The 16,723-nt window shown below is 54.8% G+C and overlaps 1 protein-coding gene across 1 annotated transcript in view; it reads left to right on the top strand.

Annotated features, from left to right (window-relative positions):
• Nucleotides 1–1,065: 1,065 nt before the first annotated feature.
• GPT (glutamic--pyruvic transaminase) overlaps nucleotides 1,066–16,723 on the top strand; it is a 34,921-nt gene continuing 19,263 nt past the window's right edge. The window contains exons 1-2 of the mRNA XM_056854850.1: nucleotides 1,066–1,100; nucleotides 14,444–14,615. Coding sequence (XP_056710828.1) covers nucleotides 14,478–14,615 — 138 coding nt within the window. The 5' untranslated portion in view covers nucleotides 1,066–1,100; nucleotides 14,444–14,477. The remainder of the gene's footprint in view (nucleotides 1,101–14,443; nucleotides 14,616–16,723) is intronic.

Raw genomic sequence — 16,723 nt, 5'->3', positions numbered from 1 at the left:
GACTATGGAGCCCCTCATCCCTGGTCTAGGAAGGGCAGGGATGGGGGACGTGGGGAAGGAATTGCAACAGAGGGTCAGACTAGATGAAACCAGAAAGGGAGCTATGAGCCGCAGAGGAAACGTGTGACCATTCTCCTGGGGTATCTGCTAGAGGATTATTCTTTTCTCCTAAATTGTGAAATCTGTAGCCGGGGCATTTCCTAAGCAGCCCTTTTGAAGTGGGAGAAAGGTCTTAGCTACCTGGGAAGTGAGCTTTGCACAGGTCTGAAATCAGTGAGGCGGAGTGACTCTTTTGAAATCAGTGAGGCGGAGTGACTCTTTTGGGTTGGCGCATGACAGATTTCCGCCTAGCGTCCCAGCTCGGTTTCTGGAGCTCAGCTCCGAGAACGGAATTCAGTCTTCTTCCCTGGAGCCGCGTGGCCTCGACATTCTCAACCAGCATTTTAGGCAGACGCCTTGTGACTATTCCGCACGGCTCTGCACATGCACAGGAACATTCCTTGCTCTATTGCGAGACCCAGGAGGGCAGCTGCCAGTCAGAGTAAACATGACTGACCTAGATCGGCAGTGTGCTTGGCTGGCGTGTTCTGGGGCTGACTCACAGAGTTGCAAGCAAAGGTCCCAGGGCTGATCCCAGGTAACATTCGGCCCTCCCTCCGGGGTGAGAGGGTTCTGGTCTCTGGGGCAGAGGTGTGCCTGTATGTGCTCTAAGGCAGCGGGGGCCCAGGGAGACACCGATCCAGGGGCGCGAAGGGGCGGCGGCCGTCCTTCCCCCGGTTTCCAGGGAGCTGCAGTTGCCCTCCTGCCGCTGCCTGGGCTTCCGCTGAGTGATTGTGCTGCCTGGGGTCTGGCCCTGGAGGCAGCTGCTCCAGCAAAGGTCAAGCCTGCCCGTCAGGTGACACCCACGCCTGGCTTGGCCCTCCCTTGGCCCCGTTGCCTTATTAGCAGGAGGAGGGGACTGGCAAAGAGGAGGGCTGCCTGGGCCAGCCGGGACCCCTGAAAGCGCTGGGAGAACGAGGGAGAGAGAGCGAGAGCGAGGGGCACGCAGGAGCAGGAGGGGGGGGGCAGTGCTCCACAGCACCCCCTGCAGTCTGGCACAGGTAGGGCGGCCCTTGCCTTGACTTGAAAGGAGGGGGGCATGGGAGAGGATTGGGGCCCCTGCAATTGCTGGCTTGACTTATTGTTTGTTTCTTGGGACGTGCTTACAAGTCCTAGGTGCTGTCCAGTAAGCGCTCCAAGTCCCAGGGTCATATTCAAAGATGCTCCCTAGCCCTCAAGCGCTCCTGCTGTTCAGATTCCCCCCCCGCCCCCCCCCCCCCCGTAGGGCTGTGCAGAGCATGCTGTGCTATGGGGAGGGGAGGATGTTCTAGTCTCAGAATTTTTCTTGGGGTGGTTGACAGGTGTGGGGTGATTTTTGTGGCACTGTTTAGGTCCGCAGAGCCCCTGCAGGTCTCCATGGGGCCAGGAGGCTCTGGTCTCTCTACCTGGGAAACAGCTGTTCTTTTGGACTTTAAAAGGCATGGGGCTGCACCCCAGAGGGCTGCGTGTGTTTGGGTGGGATTTTCCGCTGCAGCGCCCTGAGAAATGAGTCCGGCGTCTTCTGCCCCATTGCAAGGGATCCTTCCCGGGTGCCCTTCTGGGGTCAGTCTACGGCTTCACTGGGGCCTCTACCATATTGCCACTCCAGGGCAACTGCCTGGGCCATGTGTGTCTCTGGGAGGACCCTAAGGGGAGGGGAGCCCCTGGGGGTTTGGGGGCATGGGGTGGGCCCGTTGGCTTTCTCTGGCAGCCTAAGGGAGCTTTTGGGGCTCTCTGGAGACGGGGATTTTGCTGTTCTTGGTGTGTGTGGATGCTTTCAGCTGCCTCTTGGGCTGCATGGGAGGGGCACAGAGGGACGCTCAGCAAAAGGGTGGGGATCGGGGCCTAGCCTTTGGCAAGGTCACCTCAGAATCCATCTTGCAGGCTGGCAAATCCCTGGACGGCTGAGGGAAGACGGCTCTTCGTCTGCCCACGAGGGCCGGTGCGCTTCGCCTCTCCCCTTTCTCGGTTCAGCAAGGGCTGTCCCACCCCATGTTTTACTGCCAGGACCCATAGGTGGGCACCCTCCGTGCACAGATCCTTGCCTCCTCCAGTGAGGACCTTTGTTGCCCTGGCAACCCCACAGGGCCAGAGGCACCGCCTGGGACCACTGCAGCCCTCTCTCGACTTGGCCGGCCCCCCGCAGCCTCGCCACTGCAGCTGGATGCAGACCTCCCTTTGCATGTGCCTCTCTCGTGCCTGGATCAACACCTTTGGGTGGGGAGGGAAGAGGGACCGGTCTTCTTCCTCTGTCCTGGAGCGGTGGGTGGGGTGGGGTGCAGCTCCTGCCATGTTTCTGTCACTGGAGAAACGTGTTTTTCACTGGGGTTTTCCTCTTTTGAAGAGCCAGCGTGGTGCAGTGGTTAAGAGCGGTGGTTTGGAGCGGTGGACTCTGATCTGGAGAACCGGGTTCGATTCCCCACTCCTCCACATGAGCGGCGGAGGCTAACCTGGTGAACTGAATTTGTTTCCCCGCTCCTACACATGAAGCCAGCTGGGTGACTTTGGGCTAGTCACACTCTCTCAGCCCCACCTACCTCACCGGGTGTCTGCTGTGGGGAGGGGAAGGGAAGGTGATTGTCAGCCTGTTTGCTTCTTCCTAAGTGGTAGAGAAAGTTGGCATATGAAAACCAACTCTTCTTTTTCTTTTGATCTGGCTGTATTTCCCTGTGCTGGGCACGAGATGTCCCGATCCAGAGAGGGCACTGCTTGGAGAAGGCCACTGTTGCTGGCCAGATCCCGGGCACTCCCACCAGTTCCGGGGTGGTGGGGGCGGAGGTGGCAACTCTGCTGCCTACACAAGGTACACAAAGCTCACAAAGGGAGAGTGCAAATCTCCAGGAACTGGCACACAGAGTCCATGCCACGGCCTGGCATCGCGCCTGGGTGCAGGATCGGGGCTGAGCCCTGCAACAGCCCCAGCAGAGCCTATCGGAGCCAGCAGGGAGGCACCGCCCATTCCTGCAACTCCCGGGGCTGATAAGAGCTGGCTCCCTCCTGGATGGGGGGGGGGTGAGCCGCCCCCTCTTCTCTCAACCCTTGCAGTGTTTGGTCCCTTGGGTCTCTCCCTCAAGGCACCAGATGACTGGAGGAGCTGGAAAATCCCCAGGTGAGTCCTTGGAGCTCCAGGTAAACAGGGCAGGAGGAGGCGCTCACGGCTGCCTGGTGGTGTATGGGTTGGAGCTGAGCTTTTGAACCCACGTGCACTCACACACAGGGCAAGGGTGCTGCTGGGCTCTTGCAAAGCTCAGCCTGCAGAGGAGGAGCCCGTGGCTGAGTCTGCCTGCCTCCCACGCTGCCTTCTTCAGTGGCAGCCCAAGCCAGCAGCCTTCCTTGGCCTCTGGAGAAGGCTTTCTTTGGAGCAAGCAGAACAAGAGGACTCCCCAGTGCTGGACACACTCACCACCCATACACACCCCATGCCCGTGGGCACCTGGAGAGAGCCCTTGTAGGGTTGCCAACTTCCAGGTGGGAGCTGGAGATTCCTGGCATTCCAAGTGAGCTCCAGGCTACAGAGATCAGTTCCCCTGGAGAAAAGGGCTGCTTTTTTGGGGGGGGGGAATCTATGGCATTGTACCCTGCTGAAGGTCCTCCCCAGGCTCCAGCCCCAAACCTCCAGGAGCTGCCAGCCCTACCTCCCAGCGTGCTCCTGGTGCAAAGACTCACGGGGGCTGGGGCTGGACAGCCCCAGTCATGGTGGGATAAATCGATAGTCCTCCAGGGTGATGCTGAGGATTGGCTTGAGGTCAGCATTCAACCGCTGTGCCGGGTGGCTGATCCCCGACGGAGGTCTGGACATGGTGGCACAGACTGTGTGGGAACTGAGGCAGCCCCACTGAACAGCAGCATTGCTGGGGGCACCAACGATGCCATCTGCACCACCAGAACTGTGCCCCCAATGTCCTCCACCACGTGGCATGGCATGTCACCCTTTTTCAAATAGGAGCAGGGCAATGGTTAGGGTTGCCAGGTCCCTCTTCACCAATGGAGGGAGGTTTTTGGGGTGGAGCCTGAGGAGGGTGTGGTTTAGGAAGGGGAGGGACTTTAACGGCATAGAGTCCAATTGCCAAAGAGGCCATTTTCTCCAGGTGATCTGATCTCTATCGGCAGGAGATCAGTTGTATAGAAGGAGATCTCCAGCTAGTACCTGCTGTCCTATTTGGACAGCAGGCTGATATTCAGCACTTGAAAGTTGCCTCATTTGTGTGTGGGGAAACTGCACCAGGTGAAGTGCTGCCTGTTATGCAATTGTTCAAGGTGCAAAGACCCTCTCAATGAAACGGGCCGGCCCAGCTCCTTCATCTTTGCAGCATGCTCGGAGCTGCCCACAGTAATGAACTCCCAAGAATAGATGAGTTGGGGGCTAGGCCTGGAAGAGTCAGCCAGTGGCGGATAAGCAGGGTAGGCCAGGATCTCTCCATCTCTTAGCCTGTCTTTCCTCCAAAGAGCTCTGGGTGACACATGTCTCTCTCTCTCCCCACAACCCTGTAAGGTAGGCCAAGCTGAGAGAGAAAGCGACTGATCGGTCAGGTTCACGGCTGAGTGGGTTTTTGAACTCTGGTTCTCCCCAGTCCCAGTCTAACCCCCTAACCACTGCACCATGCTGTCTCTCAGCACCTACCCTGTTTCGGCTCTCCTGGATGCTGAGCTGCAGAAAGCAAGATGGAGGGGGCAGATTCTCCTCCCTTTCCCTCCTGCTGTCTCTCCCTTAAACCCAGAGCCAAGCGAAGGAGGCGGTTTGCAGTGCTCAAAGCAAGGCTGGAGAGGGTTTGTGTGCTCCGAATGCAGAGGCAAAGGGCAGGACTGGCGAGAGGGAGTTCCAACAGCGGGTGCTGCATCAGCAGGACCTCTGGAGCCGCTGCCCGCCGGGTTCCCCCATCGCCCCACCTCAGGTTCAAGGTCCCCTCATTAGCCTCGTGGGACTCCTTGCTCAGCGTGCAGGGAGGCCACCGCTCTCTGGGTAGACACCGCTCTCTGGGGCTGACACATGAACACATGAAGGTGCCTTCTACTGAAACAGAGCCTTGGCAGCTGTTCTGCAGCGTCTCAGGCAGAGGTCTTTCACATCACCTACTTGCCTCGTCCCTTTAACTGGAGAAGCCAGGGATTGAACCTGGGACCTTCTGCATGCCAAGCAGATGCTCTACCACTGAGCCACAGCCCCTCTGCCAACTCCAAGCAGGGAAAATCCTGGGGATTTGGGGGAGGAGCCTGAGGAAAGCGGGGCTTGGGGAGTGGAGGGACCTCACAAGGGTCTAATGCCATGGACTCCACCCTCCAGAGTAGCCATTTCCTCCAGGGAAACTGATAAATTGAAAATGAGAGAATAAATCTCTATAGCCTGGAGATCACTTAGAATTCCAGGAGATCTCCAGGCCCCGCCTGGAGGTTGGCGACCATATGTGGGACTGCCACTTTGGAGGGGGGCGGGGAGAAGCTGCTGCCAAGTAGGCAGCACCTAAAAGTTGGCAACACTGCCCAGAAGTCCTCGAGAGCTTGGCTGAGACCCGCTGGTGAAGATGCAGCGGACGTCGGGCGTGCCTTGTTCGTGGGGGGACAAAACGTCCCAGACTGGCCTGCCTGTTGGCTGGGTTTGCTTCTTGCTCTGGGGGAAGCCGCAAGTGCTGAAGCCTTGAATCATGGGCCAGAAGCCCCAGTTTGGCCTGTCAAACCAGAAACTCTCCCCACGGCGCCTCTTGTTTGGCTGGGCTGGGGCAGAGGGAGAAGGCAGCCTCCTCCTCCTCTCTCGCCCACCTTCTTGGGAGCGGCTGGGCGGACGCTTAGCTGGAGCAAAAGAGATCCTTTGGGGATTTAGGGTTGCCAGCCTCCAGCTGGGGCTTGGAGAACTACTGGAATTACAACTGATAGAGCAGGGATGCCAACCTCCACGTGGGACCTGGGGATCCCCCGGAATTACAGCTGTTCTCCAGCCTACAGAGATCAGTCCCCCTGGAGAAAATGGATGCTTTGGAGGGAGGGCTCTATGGCCTTGTACCCCACTGAGGTCCCTGTCCTCCCCAGGCTTCATCCTGAAATCTCCAGGAATTTCCCAACCTGGATCTGGCAACCCTAAGCCACTGGCCAGGGGGAACCTGGCAACCCTATTACATAGATCAGTTCCCTTGGAGGGTGGATGCTGTGGCATTATACCCCACTGAGGTCCCTCCTTCCCCAAACCCCACCCACCCCAGGGTCCACCCCCAAATCTCCAGGCGTTTCCCATCCCAGAGTTGGCAACCTAGGATTGGGCCTTGGTTGTGCCGGTGGTGCTCATTGGAGAATTTGTTTGCCGAAGCAAAAGGCAGCCAACAGGCCCCGGTGCCTTTGGGTCTGGGGGGGCTTCACGCGTGTTTGTCTCCGCCTGACACTCTCAGGAGCCCCAGAATTTTCCAGGCATTCAGTTCTGGAATGCTCTCCCTCGTTGTGATCCTCACAAAGCAAATGTACCTTCTGGGAGCCCAAGACCAGCTCCTGCAGAGGCAGAGGAGGGAGTGGAGGAAAGGGCCACGCTCCAACCGAGCAGAATGAGGAGATCTCTGGGACCACCTGAGCCGGACCATCGGGTGAGGGGAAGGAGAGTGCCCCCCCCCCCACCGGCTGGCCTCAGAACAGCCCTTGGTCTGAGTCTGTTTGCGCAGTCCGTTTTCTGCTTGGAGCTTGATCTCTCTGGGGTGTTCAAAGATGTGCAAACACTGCCGCCTTTTATCTTGGGCAAATTCATTAGGAACACGCCTCCCAGGCAAACCAATACCTGACGTGCTTTGCCGTCTGATAGCGTGGTTTTGGGACGCCAGTTGATAATAGCTATGTTAGGGATCTGTTTTCAGATTAGGGTCAAAGGCCTCAAGCGCTATTTGGCCATTGGACCGGGGCTCAAACCACAAAGTGGGAATTTGCTTTGAGCAGGGATTTGCCTCTCAGTGCGTCCCATGGAAAACCCAACATGTAGGGGTGCAAATATGGATGCAGCATAGAACTCTGCTCATGCATCACTGAAAAGCATCTGCGAGGCACGCCCCCCCCCCCATTGTCATGAACACATGAAGCTGCCTTATACTGAATCAGATCCTTGGTCCATCAAAGTCAGTACTGGCTCTTTCACATCACTTGCCTGGCTCCTTTAACTGGAGATGCCAGAATTGAACCTGGGACCTTCTGTGTGCCAAGCAGATGCGCTACCATTGAGCCACAGCCCCTCCCCACCCATGATCCATCAAGTCAGTATTGTCTACCCAGACTGGTACCGGCTCTCCAGGGTCTCAGGCAGAGGTCTTTCACATCACCTACTTGCCTGGTTCCTTTAACTGGAGGTGCCGGGGATTGAACCTGGGACCTTCTGCGTGCCAAGCAGATGCTCTACCACTGAGCCACAGCCCCTCATGCTGGTATGCAACATTTCCATGACAGGAGAAAAATGGGACAGGGTTTGTTTTAAGTTCCACTCTGGCAACCGTAGTGTTGTATTTACATTACCACCTTCCCTCCCCTTATTTGTTTGTTGGTTTATGGCCCACCTTTCTCCCTGAGACTCAAGGTAGAACGTACAGAGTAGGTCAATCTAATTAATAGTTTAGTACATTCAATAAACAACGCAATAGGATCAGGATTGTAGAACCAACCAGAGATCTAAAAACAGAACTGAAGCAAAGCATAAATATGAACATACCACATTAAACGATGCAAAAATTACCTTTGCAGGGTTGTTGAGCGCACACTTTGCGCGGCACCCTTAATAGGACCCTACTTCCAATAAGCTATACACGGCAGTGTAGACCACAGCCCCTGATCATTTATCCAAGTAAGTTTGCGAACCCTTTTGTACAGTGCAGCCCTGTTGCCTGCGCAGGCAGGCCCTCTTGAATAATTCAGTTTTGCCGAGTTTGCGGAAAGCCAGGAGTGGGAGTACACCACAGCAGGAAAGTGCCGTGCCCCCTGGGTCAACTTGCTCAATCTTCCTTCCCTTTTACCTTGTCCCTGATGGATTGCTGATGGGTACCTGTCCATCCGACAGTCCAGGAAGCCACTAACGAGAAAGGGCCATGTCAAAGGTGCCATGCAAAGTGTGCGCTCAGCAACCCTGCAAAGGTACCCAGAGTGCGGGATCCATTCTCTTGGCAGAGCCACTTGGGCGGGGGGGGGGGGGGTAGCAAAACCTTGTGTATGGAGACCCCCCCCCCAGGGCTGCAGAAAGGTAAGCTGGAGGCCATGGCAAAACGGTCTTGGGACCCTCCTCCTGTCAGTCGATAATATGAGCATATTGAAGTACATGGAACTCTAACTTCATAAAAGTATTCTGTAATTTAAGAGGTACCTCAGCAGGGTATAATGCCATAGAGCCTGCCCTCCAAAAGAGCCATTTTTCTCTTCACCTGGTTGGCCCCTGGGTGAACAGACTGCTGGACTTGATGGGCCTGGGTCTGATCCAGCAGGGCCTTTCTGATGTTCTTATGTTCCAGGGGAACTAATCTTTTTGGTCTGGAGATCACTTATAATTCCAGGAAATCTCCAGGCCCCACCTGGAGATTGGCAGCCCTGCACATAAGAACTGTAGTGGGGGGGGGGCAACACCTTTTAGCAGTGCTGAAACCACCCTGGCTGGAGAAAGAGTCAAGAGGGGGCTGCAGTCTGTCCTTCTGGGGCCCTCCCCCTCCAGGCCCTGCTCTGGGAAATCGGAATTGTTCAGAGTTTAGGGCGGGGGGCTGTCCTGCTCCCCTCCCCTGCCCATTGTGTGGCTCCTTTCAGGCCCATGGGGGTGTTGTTTGCAGAACCAGTTCCTCGGGTTTTCTGGTAGCCAACGTGTTTGCCAAGGGATTTCTCTCTCTGTTCCTTTCTGCCCTCCTAAGCCTAGTGTAGAATTTCCTGGCTCTTCTCCATCACATTTTCTTTTACTCTCGCCCTTCCCCCAGCACTCAGGGCAAGTCCCCCCCTCACTTTATCCCCCCAACAGCTCTGTGAGGTAGGCAGGCTGAGAGAGAGAGTGATTGGCCCAAGGCCACCTGGTCAGGGCAGAGAGGGTCTTGAACACAGGTCTTCTGAAGCCAAGTCCAACACACTAACCACTGCACCAAGAGCCAGTGTGGTGTAGTGGTTAGAGTGTCAGACTAGGATCTGGGAGGCCTGAGTTCGAATCCCAGCATGGTGGTGTGGTTAAGAGCAGTGGTTTGGAGCAGTGGACTCTGGAGAACCGGATTCGATTCCCCACTCCTCCACACAAAGCCAGCTGGGTGACCTTGGGCTAGTCACAGCTCTCTTAGAGCTCTCTCAGCCCCACCTACCTCACAAGGTGTCTGTTGCGGGGAGGGGGAAGGGAAGGTGATTGTAAGCCCTTTTGAGTCTCCCTTAGTGGTAGAGAAAGTCGGCCTATAAAAACCAACTCCTCTTCTTCTTCCCCAGTCTGACACTGAAGCTGGCTTGGTGACCTTGGGCCAGTCCCACCCTCTCAGCCTAATCTACCTCACCGGGCTGTTGTTGGGAGGATAAAAATGGGGGAGAGAATGATGTAAGCCACCTTGGGTACCCACTGGAGAGAAAGGTGGGGTATAAATGTAGTCAATAAATAAACAATCCACCACTCTTCTCTGGGGAGCTGGAGCCCCTTTCCCCTACTGAGCAGCTCCCAAGCCCTGGTAACCCTTGTCCGATGGGCAGCCCCCCAAGTGCCCCTCTGCCCCTTCCTTGCCCTCTTTACCTAGGATGTAGACCCATCCATGGACATCCAGACTTAGTCCAGGTGGGCCTCTCTGATTGTTCTGGTTTGCAGCCGTCTCTGTGAAGATGCCCACAAGATGTGTGTGAGCATGAATGTAGCTATTTCAAATAATACTATCTCACTCTTTCCTGAGTTCAAGTAGGGTTGCCAGCTCTGGGTTGGGAAATACCTGGAGATTTGTGGGTGGAGCCTGAGGAGGGTGGGGTTTGGATAAGGGAGGGACTTCAATGCCATAGAGTCCAATTGCCAAAGTGGCCATTTTCTCCAGGGGAACTGATGTCTGCCACCTGTATAGCAGGAGATCTCCAGCCACCACCTGGAGGTTGGCAACCCTAGGTTCAGTGCAGCTAGGAATGCAATAAACAGGCATGACATGCTACCCTCCCCCCCAAAAAAAAATCCAACGAGAATGCTTGCGCCACAAAACCCCTCTTTTGGTTGCATCTTCTTCCAAGCACCTGCAGGGAGGATGCCCTCCTCACCCCTCCCCACAGGCTGCCCCACATGTAAATGTGCCCGGATCTCTGCAACTAGCCAAGTCGTGTTCCTATAATCTGCAGAATGCGTACCGTGAGAACCACGGCGAGATCCGCACAACCCAGCTGTTCTTCGCCAGCATCTCCAAAACGGGTCCTGTCAGTGACGATTCTCCCACAGGCTGACCCACACAGCCACATGTGACGCAGGGAAGTCGTCCGGATCGGGCTCTGGGGTGAGGGTGAGCTTTTGGTGTGGCCTTGCAAAGATGCAGCTGCAGGGTTCCCAACCTCCAGGTGGGGCCTGGAGTCCTGCTGGAATTATAACTGGTCTCCAGACAACAGAGATCAGTTCCCCTGGAGGAAACGGCTGCTTTGGAGGGTGCCGCCTCTAAGGCATTATATGTGGCCAAGGTCCCGCCCATCTAGGGTTGCCAGGTCCCTCTTCAACCACCGGCGGGAGGTTTTTTGGGGTGGAGCCTGAGGAGGGTGGGGCTTGGGGAGGGGAGGGACTTCCATGCCATAGAGTCCAATGGCCAAAGCGGCCATTTTCTCCAGGGGAACTGGTCTCTATCGGCTGGAGATCAGTTGTAATAGCAGGAGACCTCCAGCTAGTACCTGGAGGTTGGCAAACCTACTCCCATCCCCAAACTCTGTTCTCACCAGGCTCCACCCCTAAATCTCCAGGAATTGTCCAGCCTTGGGTTGGCAACCCTACATAGCTGCCCTCTTTGGAGCTGATCCAGTGCTGAAAGTTCAGTCAGCTGGGAGTCAGCCAGGGGTGCTGTGGCAGAAACGTTTGTGTGAACCGAGCTCCCGGTGCATGCCTCTGCTGTTACGCAACACTCGTGTAGCCCCAGGGAGCTGGTGCCAGGTGCTGTACTAACGAAGGAAGTGGCTGCCTTCGGGTGCAGAAAGCGGGCAGTCTAGTTGAGAGCAAGCAAGTGCTTTGGGGGGTGGGGGTGGGAGGGGGGTGCTACTTCCAGCATCAGGCTGTTCTCCTAGAGGCTCCCCAGCCTTGGCACGAAGAGCTCCTTGCTTCCCTTCTCACCATCCTACATGGGCATCATGCCCAGTGGCGGTGAAAGGCCCTGCGGGGGATGGGGGGGGGGGAGTTTGCTTTCTGCCTTTGTCTCCACCAGGCCCTTTCGGTGGCTCTCCACAATGTGCCTCTGTCTTCCAGCCCCACGTCTCCTCCCTCCTGCCCAGCAGCATTAAAAGGCACTGCTCCTTCCCCTCCCTGCCCATGTGAGAACCGGCCACCTCCTTCCCCGCCTGCTTGGCGCTTGGGTAGGTGCCCTTCTCTGGTGGGGCAGGCAAGGCAGCTGGGCAGCAGGGCTCTGGGTGCAAAGGGATGGGGAGCCTAGGCATAAACTATAGGGGGCTCGGGGGCTCGAGCCCCCCCAAACTTGGCATGGGGGGCTGAGCCCCCCCTGGCAACCAGTGCCCATATGGGGGGGCTCAGTTACAATGGCAGCTGAAGCAGTCCTATCCTGGGGCTCTCTGAGACAAGATAAGTCTATTTGCAAGGTCATCCCTTACCTTGACAACAAGTGGCTTCCTGACCTTCAATTCAGAGAAGCGGGGGGCTATCTCCCCAGTTCTCACCCAGATGTTAATTGAGTCTGCATTCTCTACTTAAGGACAAATGGGCTCTTGCTCTTTTCTACTTGAGACAGACAAACACAGCTACCCATCATCTATCCACAAAGGGGGAAAAGTGAGTGTCTATTTTATTTTACTTTTCAGTTACATTATCATTTCATTGTAGTTTGGAAATGGAACACTGCGGAAGGGTAGTGCCTATATTTCCTTGTTGAAATAGCTTTTTTTTGTTTGCTTGCTTGCTTGCTTGCTGCTGTTGTCATTTTTTGCTAGGCATGGGGTGGGGCTATGATGCTATCATATGTATCCTTGACTGAGAACCTTTTTTTTTCATGGTAGTGAGGAGGGGGGGCTGCTTCAGGTACTCCTAAGCTCTTCTTTCCATTTCCATTTCTCCCCCTAACAAAAGGGAGTTTCCGTCAGGTTGCAGCCGAAGCCTCAGAAAAGAGCTGTCCTGAATTTGGAGGCTCTGTCAGGCAACACCTCCAAGTTTCTCCCTTCAGAGCGGACACAATTCTGAAGTGTCTTTGTAAAAGGTGTTATGGTTCGAGAAGTTTTTTGTGCTTTTTAGTTGGAGCTGCCTGTTTGGACCTTTTCAGCCCGTGTAGTTTTTGGAGAATTGCTGAAATGTGCGTAGTTTCCTGTTCTTGTGTTCTAAGACAACAAGGAGGCTCTCACTTGGGAGGAGGGCCCGATACAACATAAATGTCTCTTGGTCGGACTGACTCCCCACCACCACCACCACCACCACCACGAAGGCCAGGTCTACTCATTGGCTTCTGTGGGCCTCCAGAGGCCAGGTCTACCCAGTGGTTGGGTAGGTGGTAGACCTGGCAGCTGCAGGGTTTTTCCCCCTCCTAGAAAGCCAATAGGTAGACCTGGCCTCTGGGGTGGGGGGAACCCCGTCCCCCTCCAGAGGCCAGGTCTACCCATTGGCTTTCTTGGCGGTAGACCTGCCTCCAGAGGCCCATAGAAACCAATGGGTAGACCTGGCCTCTGGAGGGGGACGTTTTTTTTGCTGCTTGTGTTTGGTCGTATGGACACATTAAACACAGCTCTCCAAAAAAGTAATCTACAGTTCCATCAAGCACAGCTTCTTCTCGCTTCTGCCCAGGAGAGTACAAAGCAACTGCGGAACAACTTTGAACAGTTCTGGTCACGGACAGTCGTGACAGCAAAAGTCTTGGAAATAGTGAGCCCCGCTGTTCCTAGGTGCAGAAAGCCTGCGTGACGTGTTGATGCCGGGTGTAATCCTCATCAGTTTCAATCTCCTAAGGATTTCTACAGGAAAATCTTTTATGAAGTAATTGATAATATCCACAGCAGTTTACGCAATCGCTTTTCCTCAGATGTGTCCCAACACATGAGCAAAATTGAAAAGTTTGCCATAGGAGAGGATGGTAGTACATACATTCTAAACTTTTTACAAAACTGACTTGGTTGCTGCCTGACTACGGCTTCATCGGGATACGTTTTTGGATATTGCAAGGGAGAGGAAAGTCAAACTTTTAGCTCTTTGTGATGTGATTGATTTATTCAGCGGAGAACAAAGAAAATGTCTGCGACAGCTACTACCAGAATTAGCTAAACTTATCAGAATAGCCCTTACTATACCTGTCTCCTCCTGCTCCTCAGAAAGGTGCCTTCTCATGCCTTCGTAGAATACAGACCTTTCTATGGTCAAGCATAAGACAAGGAAGGCTCAATCACATGGCTCTTCTCCATGGACATAAACAGATGTCTCAGGAAATTGATCTCAATGTTATAGCTGATGAGTTCATTCAAAGAACATCAATTAGAACAAACACATTCAGTGTCATTTAAATACAGGGTGTTTTGGAATTGTTACATCTTAACAAGTGAGTTGTACCTAGATGACAATCTGCATACATTTAACACTAAACACATGCCAACTATTGGGGTGGGGAGGTGAAGCGAAATTGGGAAGGACGGGTGGGATATGGCAGGAGTGACTGCTTGTGGCAGCAGCAGAAGGGGTAATATGGGATTAGGAGAGAATTTGATTTTACTGTAATTTTTAAAATTTAAAGAAATAAACAGTTTGCATTTTTAATTAAAAGTTAAAGTTGTATTTCAGCTCTCTGAAGATAATTTGTTGAAGCCCCCCTAAATTTCTGGGGATCCCCTCCCTAAATTCCCCGTGGCCCTGCCTCCATAGATAGTGGCAATGGAGGCTCCTCGCTGTGATGTCACTGGCTCCTCCCTGTGATATCATAGCAATTCGTCTGGCCCAGCCCCAGCCCCCCCCCTGGGAAATTGGAAAGTCTACGCCCCTGGTGGGGAGGGCTCTTGCACGTTTCTCTCCAGCCTGGGAATTCCCAGCCGTTTGGCACCTGCCTGTCTCCCGTCCCGTGCCTGCCCCGGTCGGAGGCTCCCTGCAGGACTTTAACCTCAGCAGCTGCAGCAGCCGGGGCCAAGGTCCCAAGAAGGCGATGCCAAGGAGCGGAGTTGCCCGGGCCATCCTGGCTTGCAGCACCCCCTGGGTCAGGATCGGGGGGTGCCCGAGACGGGTGCAGTCGGCCCAGCTCAGTCCCGCTTCCCTCTTGCTTCGCAGGGCCCTGCAGCAGCAGCAGGCAAGCCAGCCCGGGATGGCGGAGAACGGGCTGGGATGGCGGGACAAGGTGCTGACGCTGGACTCCATGAACCCCTGGATCAAGAAGGTGGAGTACGCAGTGCGGGGGCCCATCGTCACCCGGGCCGTCCAGCTGGAGAAGGAGCTCAAGGAGGTAAGAGAGCCACCTGCCCCTCAGGGTGGCTTCTGGCTGTAGGGGAGGCTGGCCCTTCTCCGAAGTGTACTTGGGTGCTCAGTCAGCAAAGCGGCATTTCTTCCACTTCTGGAGGTGGAGGGGGGTTCTGGTCTGCATTCACCTGCTTTGCAATTGTGCGTCACAACACACCCACTGAGCAGGTGACCGATAGGCCAGCTGGCTGGGCAGCTGAGCAACTGACCAGACAGGCAAGTGAGTGACTTGCCAGCGGGTTGCTGTGTCTGCCAGACAGGGAGTGACTCGCTGGCTGATTTACCAGCTGGGCAGGCAACTCTCTGGGTGGGCAGGCAAGAAAATCACCAGCAGACCATCGGGGCAGGCAGGCAGGCAGAGGCAGGCAGGCAGGCAGGCAGGCAAGGAGTTCTCCAGTTGGCTGACTTGACTGCTGGGCAAGGGAACCTCCAGCTGGGGAAAAAAGCAACTCACTTGCCGACTTGCCAGCTTAGCAGGGGAGCCCGCGGGAGCTCCTTTGCATGTTTACTTAGAAGTAAGGCCTTTTGAGTTCAATGGGGCTTACTCTGAAGCAGGTGTTCCTGGAAGGGCACTGTGGGCCAGGGGGAGAGATGGGCAGGAGGGAGTGCCTTGTCTCCAGAGTCCCCTGCATGGCCTGCTTCCCTGTGGGAATTTTTGTGGGGGTCCCCATAGGAGTTTGGGGGCCTGGGAGTGCTCTGTGCCCAGAGCCCACCACAACCTGGAACTGACCCTGCTGGGGTCATCTGCAGCTTGATGACACGCAGCTCCAAAGCCCCGGGCAATCTCATTCGGCAGCTTCCATGGGTGAGAGAAGAGAACCCTGTGGCACTCCGTGGGGGAAACCCTCCCCATTGATTCTGCTCCTCTGGAGGAAGCTCCTTACATCTGCTCAGAAGACCCCAGAGGGCTGCTCCCATCACCCAGCTCCGTATTACAAGCCAGTGAATAAGAACAGTCAGCCATGTCAAAGGCCACCGAAAGAGCAAACTGTATCGCCAGGGATCACCTTCCCCGTTCCAACTTCAAAGGATGATGGAATAGAGAGCATGCTAATCAAATTTGCACATGACACCAAGTTAGGAGGGGTAGTTAATACCCCGGAGGGTAGGGTCAGAGTTCAGAATGACCTCGATAGACTGGAGAGCTGGGCCATAAGCAATAAAATGGATTTCAATAGGGAGAAGTGTAAAGTACTTCACCTAGGCAGAAACAACATAAGGCACAGGTACAGGATGGGAGAGAGTTGGCTTGATAACAGTACACGTGAAAGAGATGTGGGAGTCTTAGTGGACCACAAACTGAACATGAGTCAACAGTGTGATATGGCGGCTAAGAAGGCCAATGCAATTCTGGGCTGCATCAATAGGAGTATTGTGTCTAGATCAAGGGAAGTAATACTACCACTGTATGCTGCATTGGTCAGACCTCACTTGGAATACTGTGTCCCGTTTTGGGCTCCACAATTCAAGAAGGATGTTGACAAGCTGGAGTGTGTCCAGAGGAGGGCGACCAGAATGGTCAGAGGTCTGGAATCCATGCCCTGTGAGGAGAGACTTAGGGAGTTGGGTTTGTTTAGTTTGGAGAAGAGAAGGTTAAGGGGTGACATGATGGCCATGTTTAAATATCTGAAGGGATGATCATGTTGATGAGGGAACAAGCGTGTTCTCTGTTGCTCCAGAGACTAGGACACAGAGTAATGGATTTAAACTAAGAGAAAAGCGATTCCACCTAAACATTAGGAAGAACTTCCTGACGGTGAGGGCTGTTGGATGGTGGAATGTGCTGCCTCGGAGGGTGGTGGAGTCCCCGCCTTTGGAGGTCTTTAAGCAGAGGCTGGATGGCCATCTGTTGGGAGCTCTTTGATTGTGGGATCCTGCATGGCGGGGGAGGGTTGGGGTCACTGGGGAGTTGGGGGGGAGGCAGTTGTGATTTTCCTGCATTGTGGAGGGGGTTGGACTAGATGACCCTGGTGGTCCCTTCCAACTCTATGATTCTATGATTCAAAGAAGCTGTCTAGGTGTCAAACCAGACTGAAATGGGTCAAAGGCAGAGGTATCATCCTCTTGATGATTCTCAGATGACCCCTGTGCCCT

The sequence above is a fragment of the Euleptes europaea genome, chromosome 8 (assembly GCF_029931775.1).
Source record: "Euleptes europaea isolate rEulEur1 chromosome 8, rEulEur1.hap1, whole genome shotgun sequence".
Classification (NCBI taxonomy): domain Eukaryota; kingdom Metazoa; phylum Chordata; class Lepidosauria; order Squamata; family Sphaerodactylidae; genus Euleptes; species Euleptes europaea.
The sequence above is the reverse complement of the archived record's forward strand: the minus strand, read 5'-3'. Positions and strand labels throughout refer to the sequence as shown.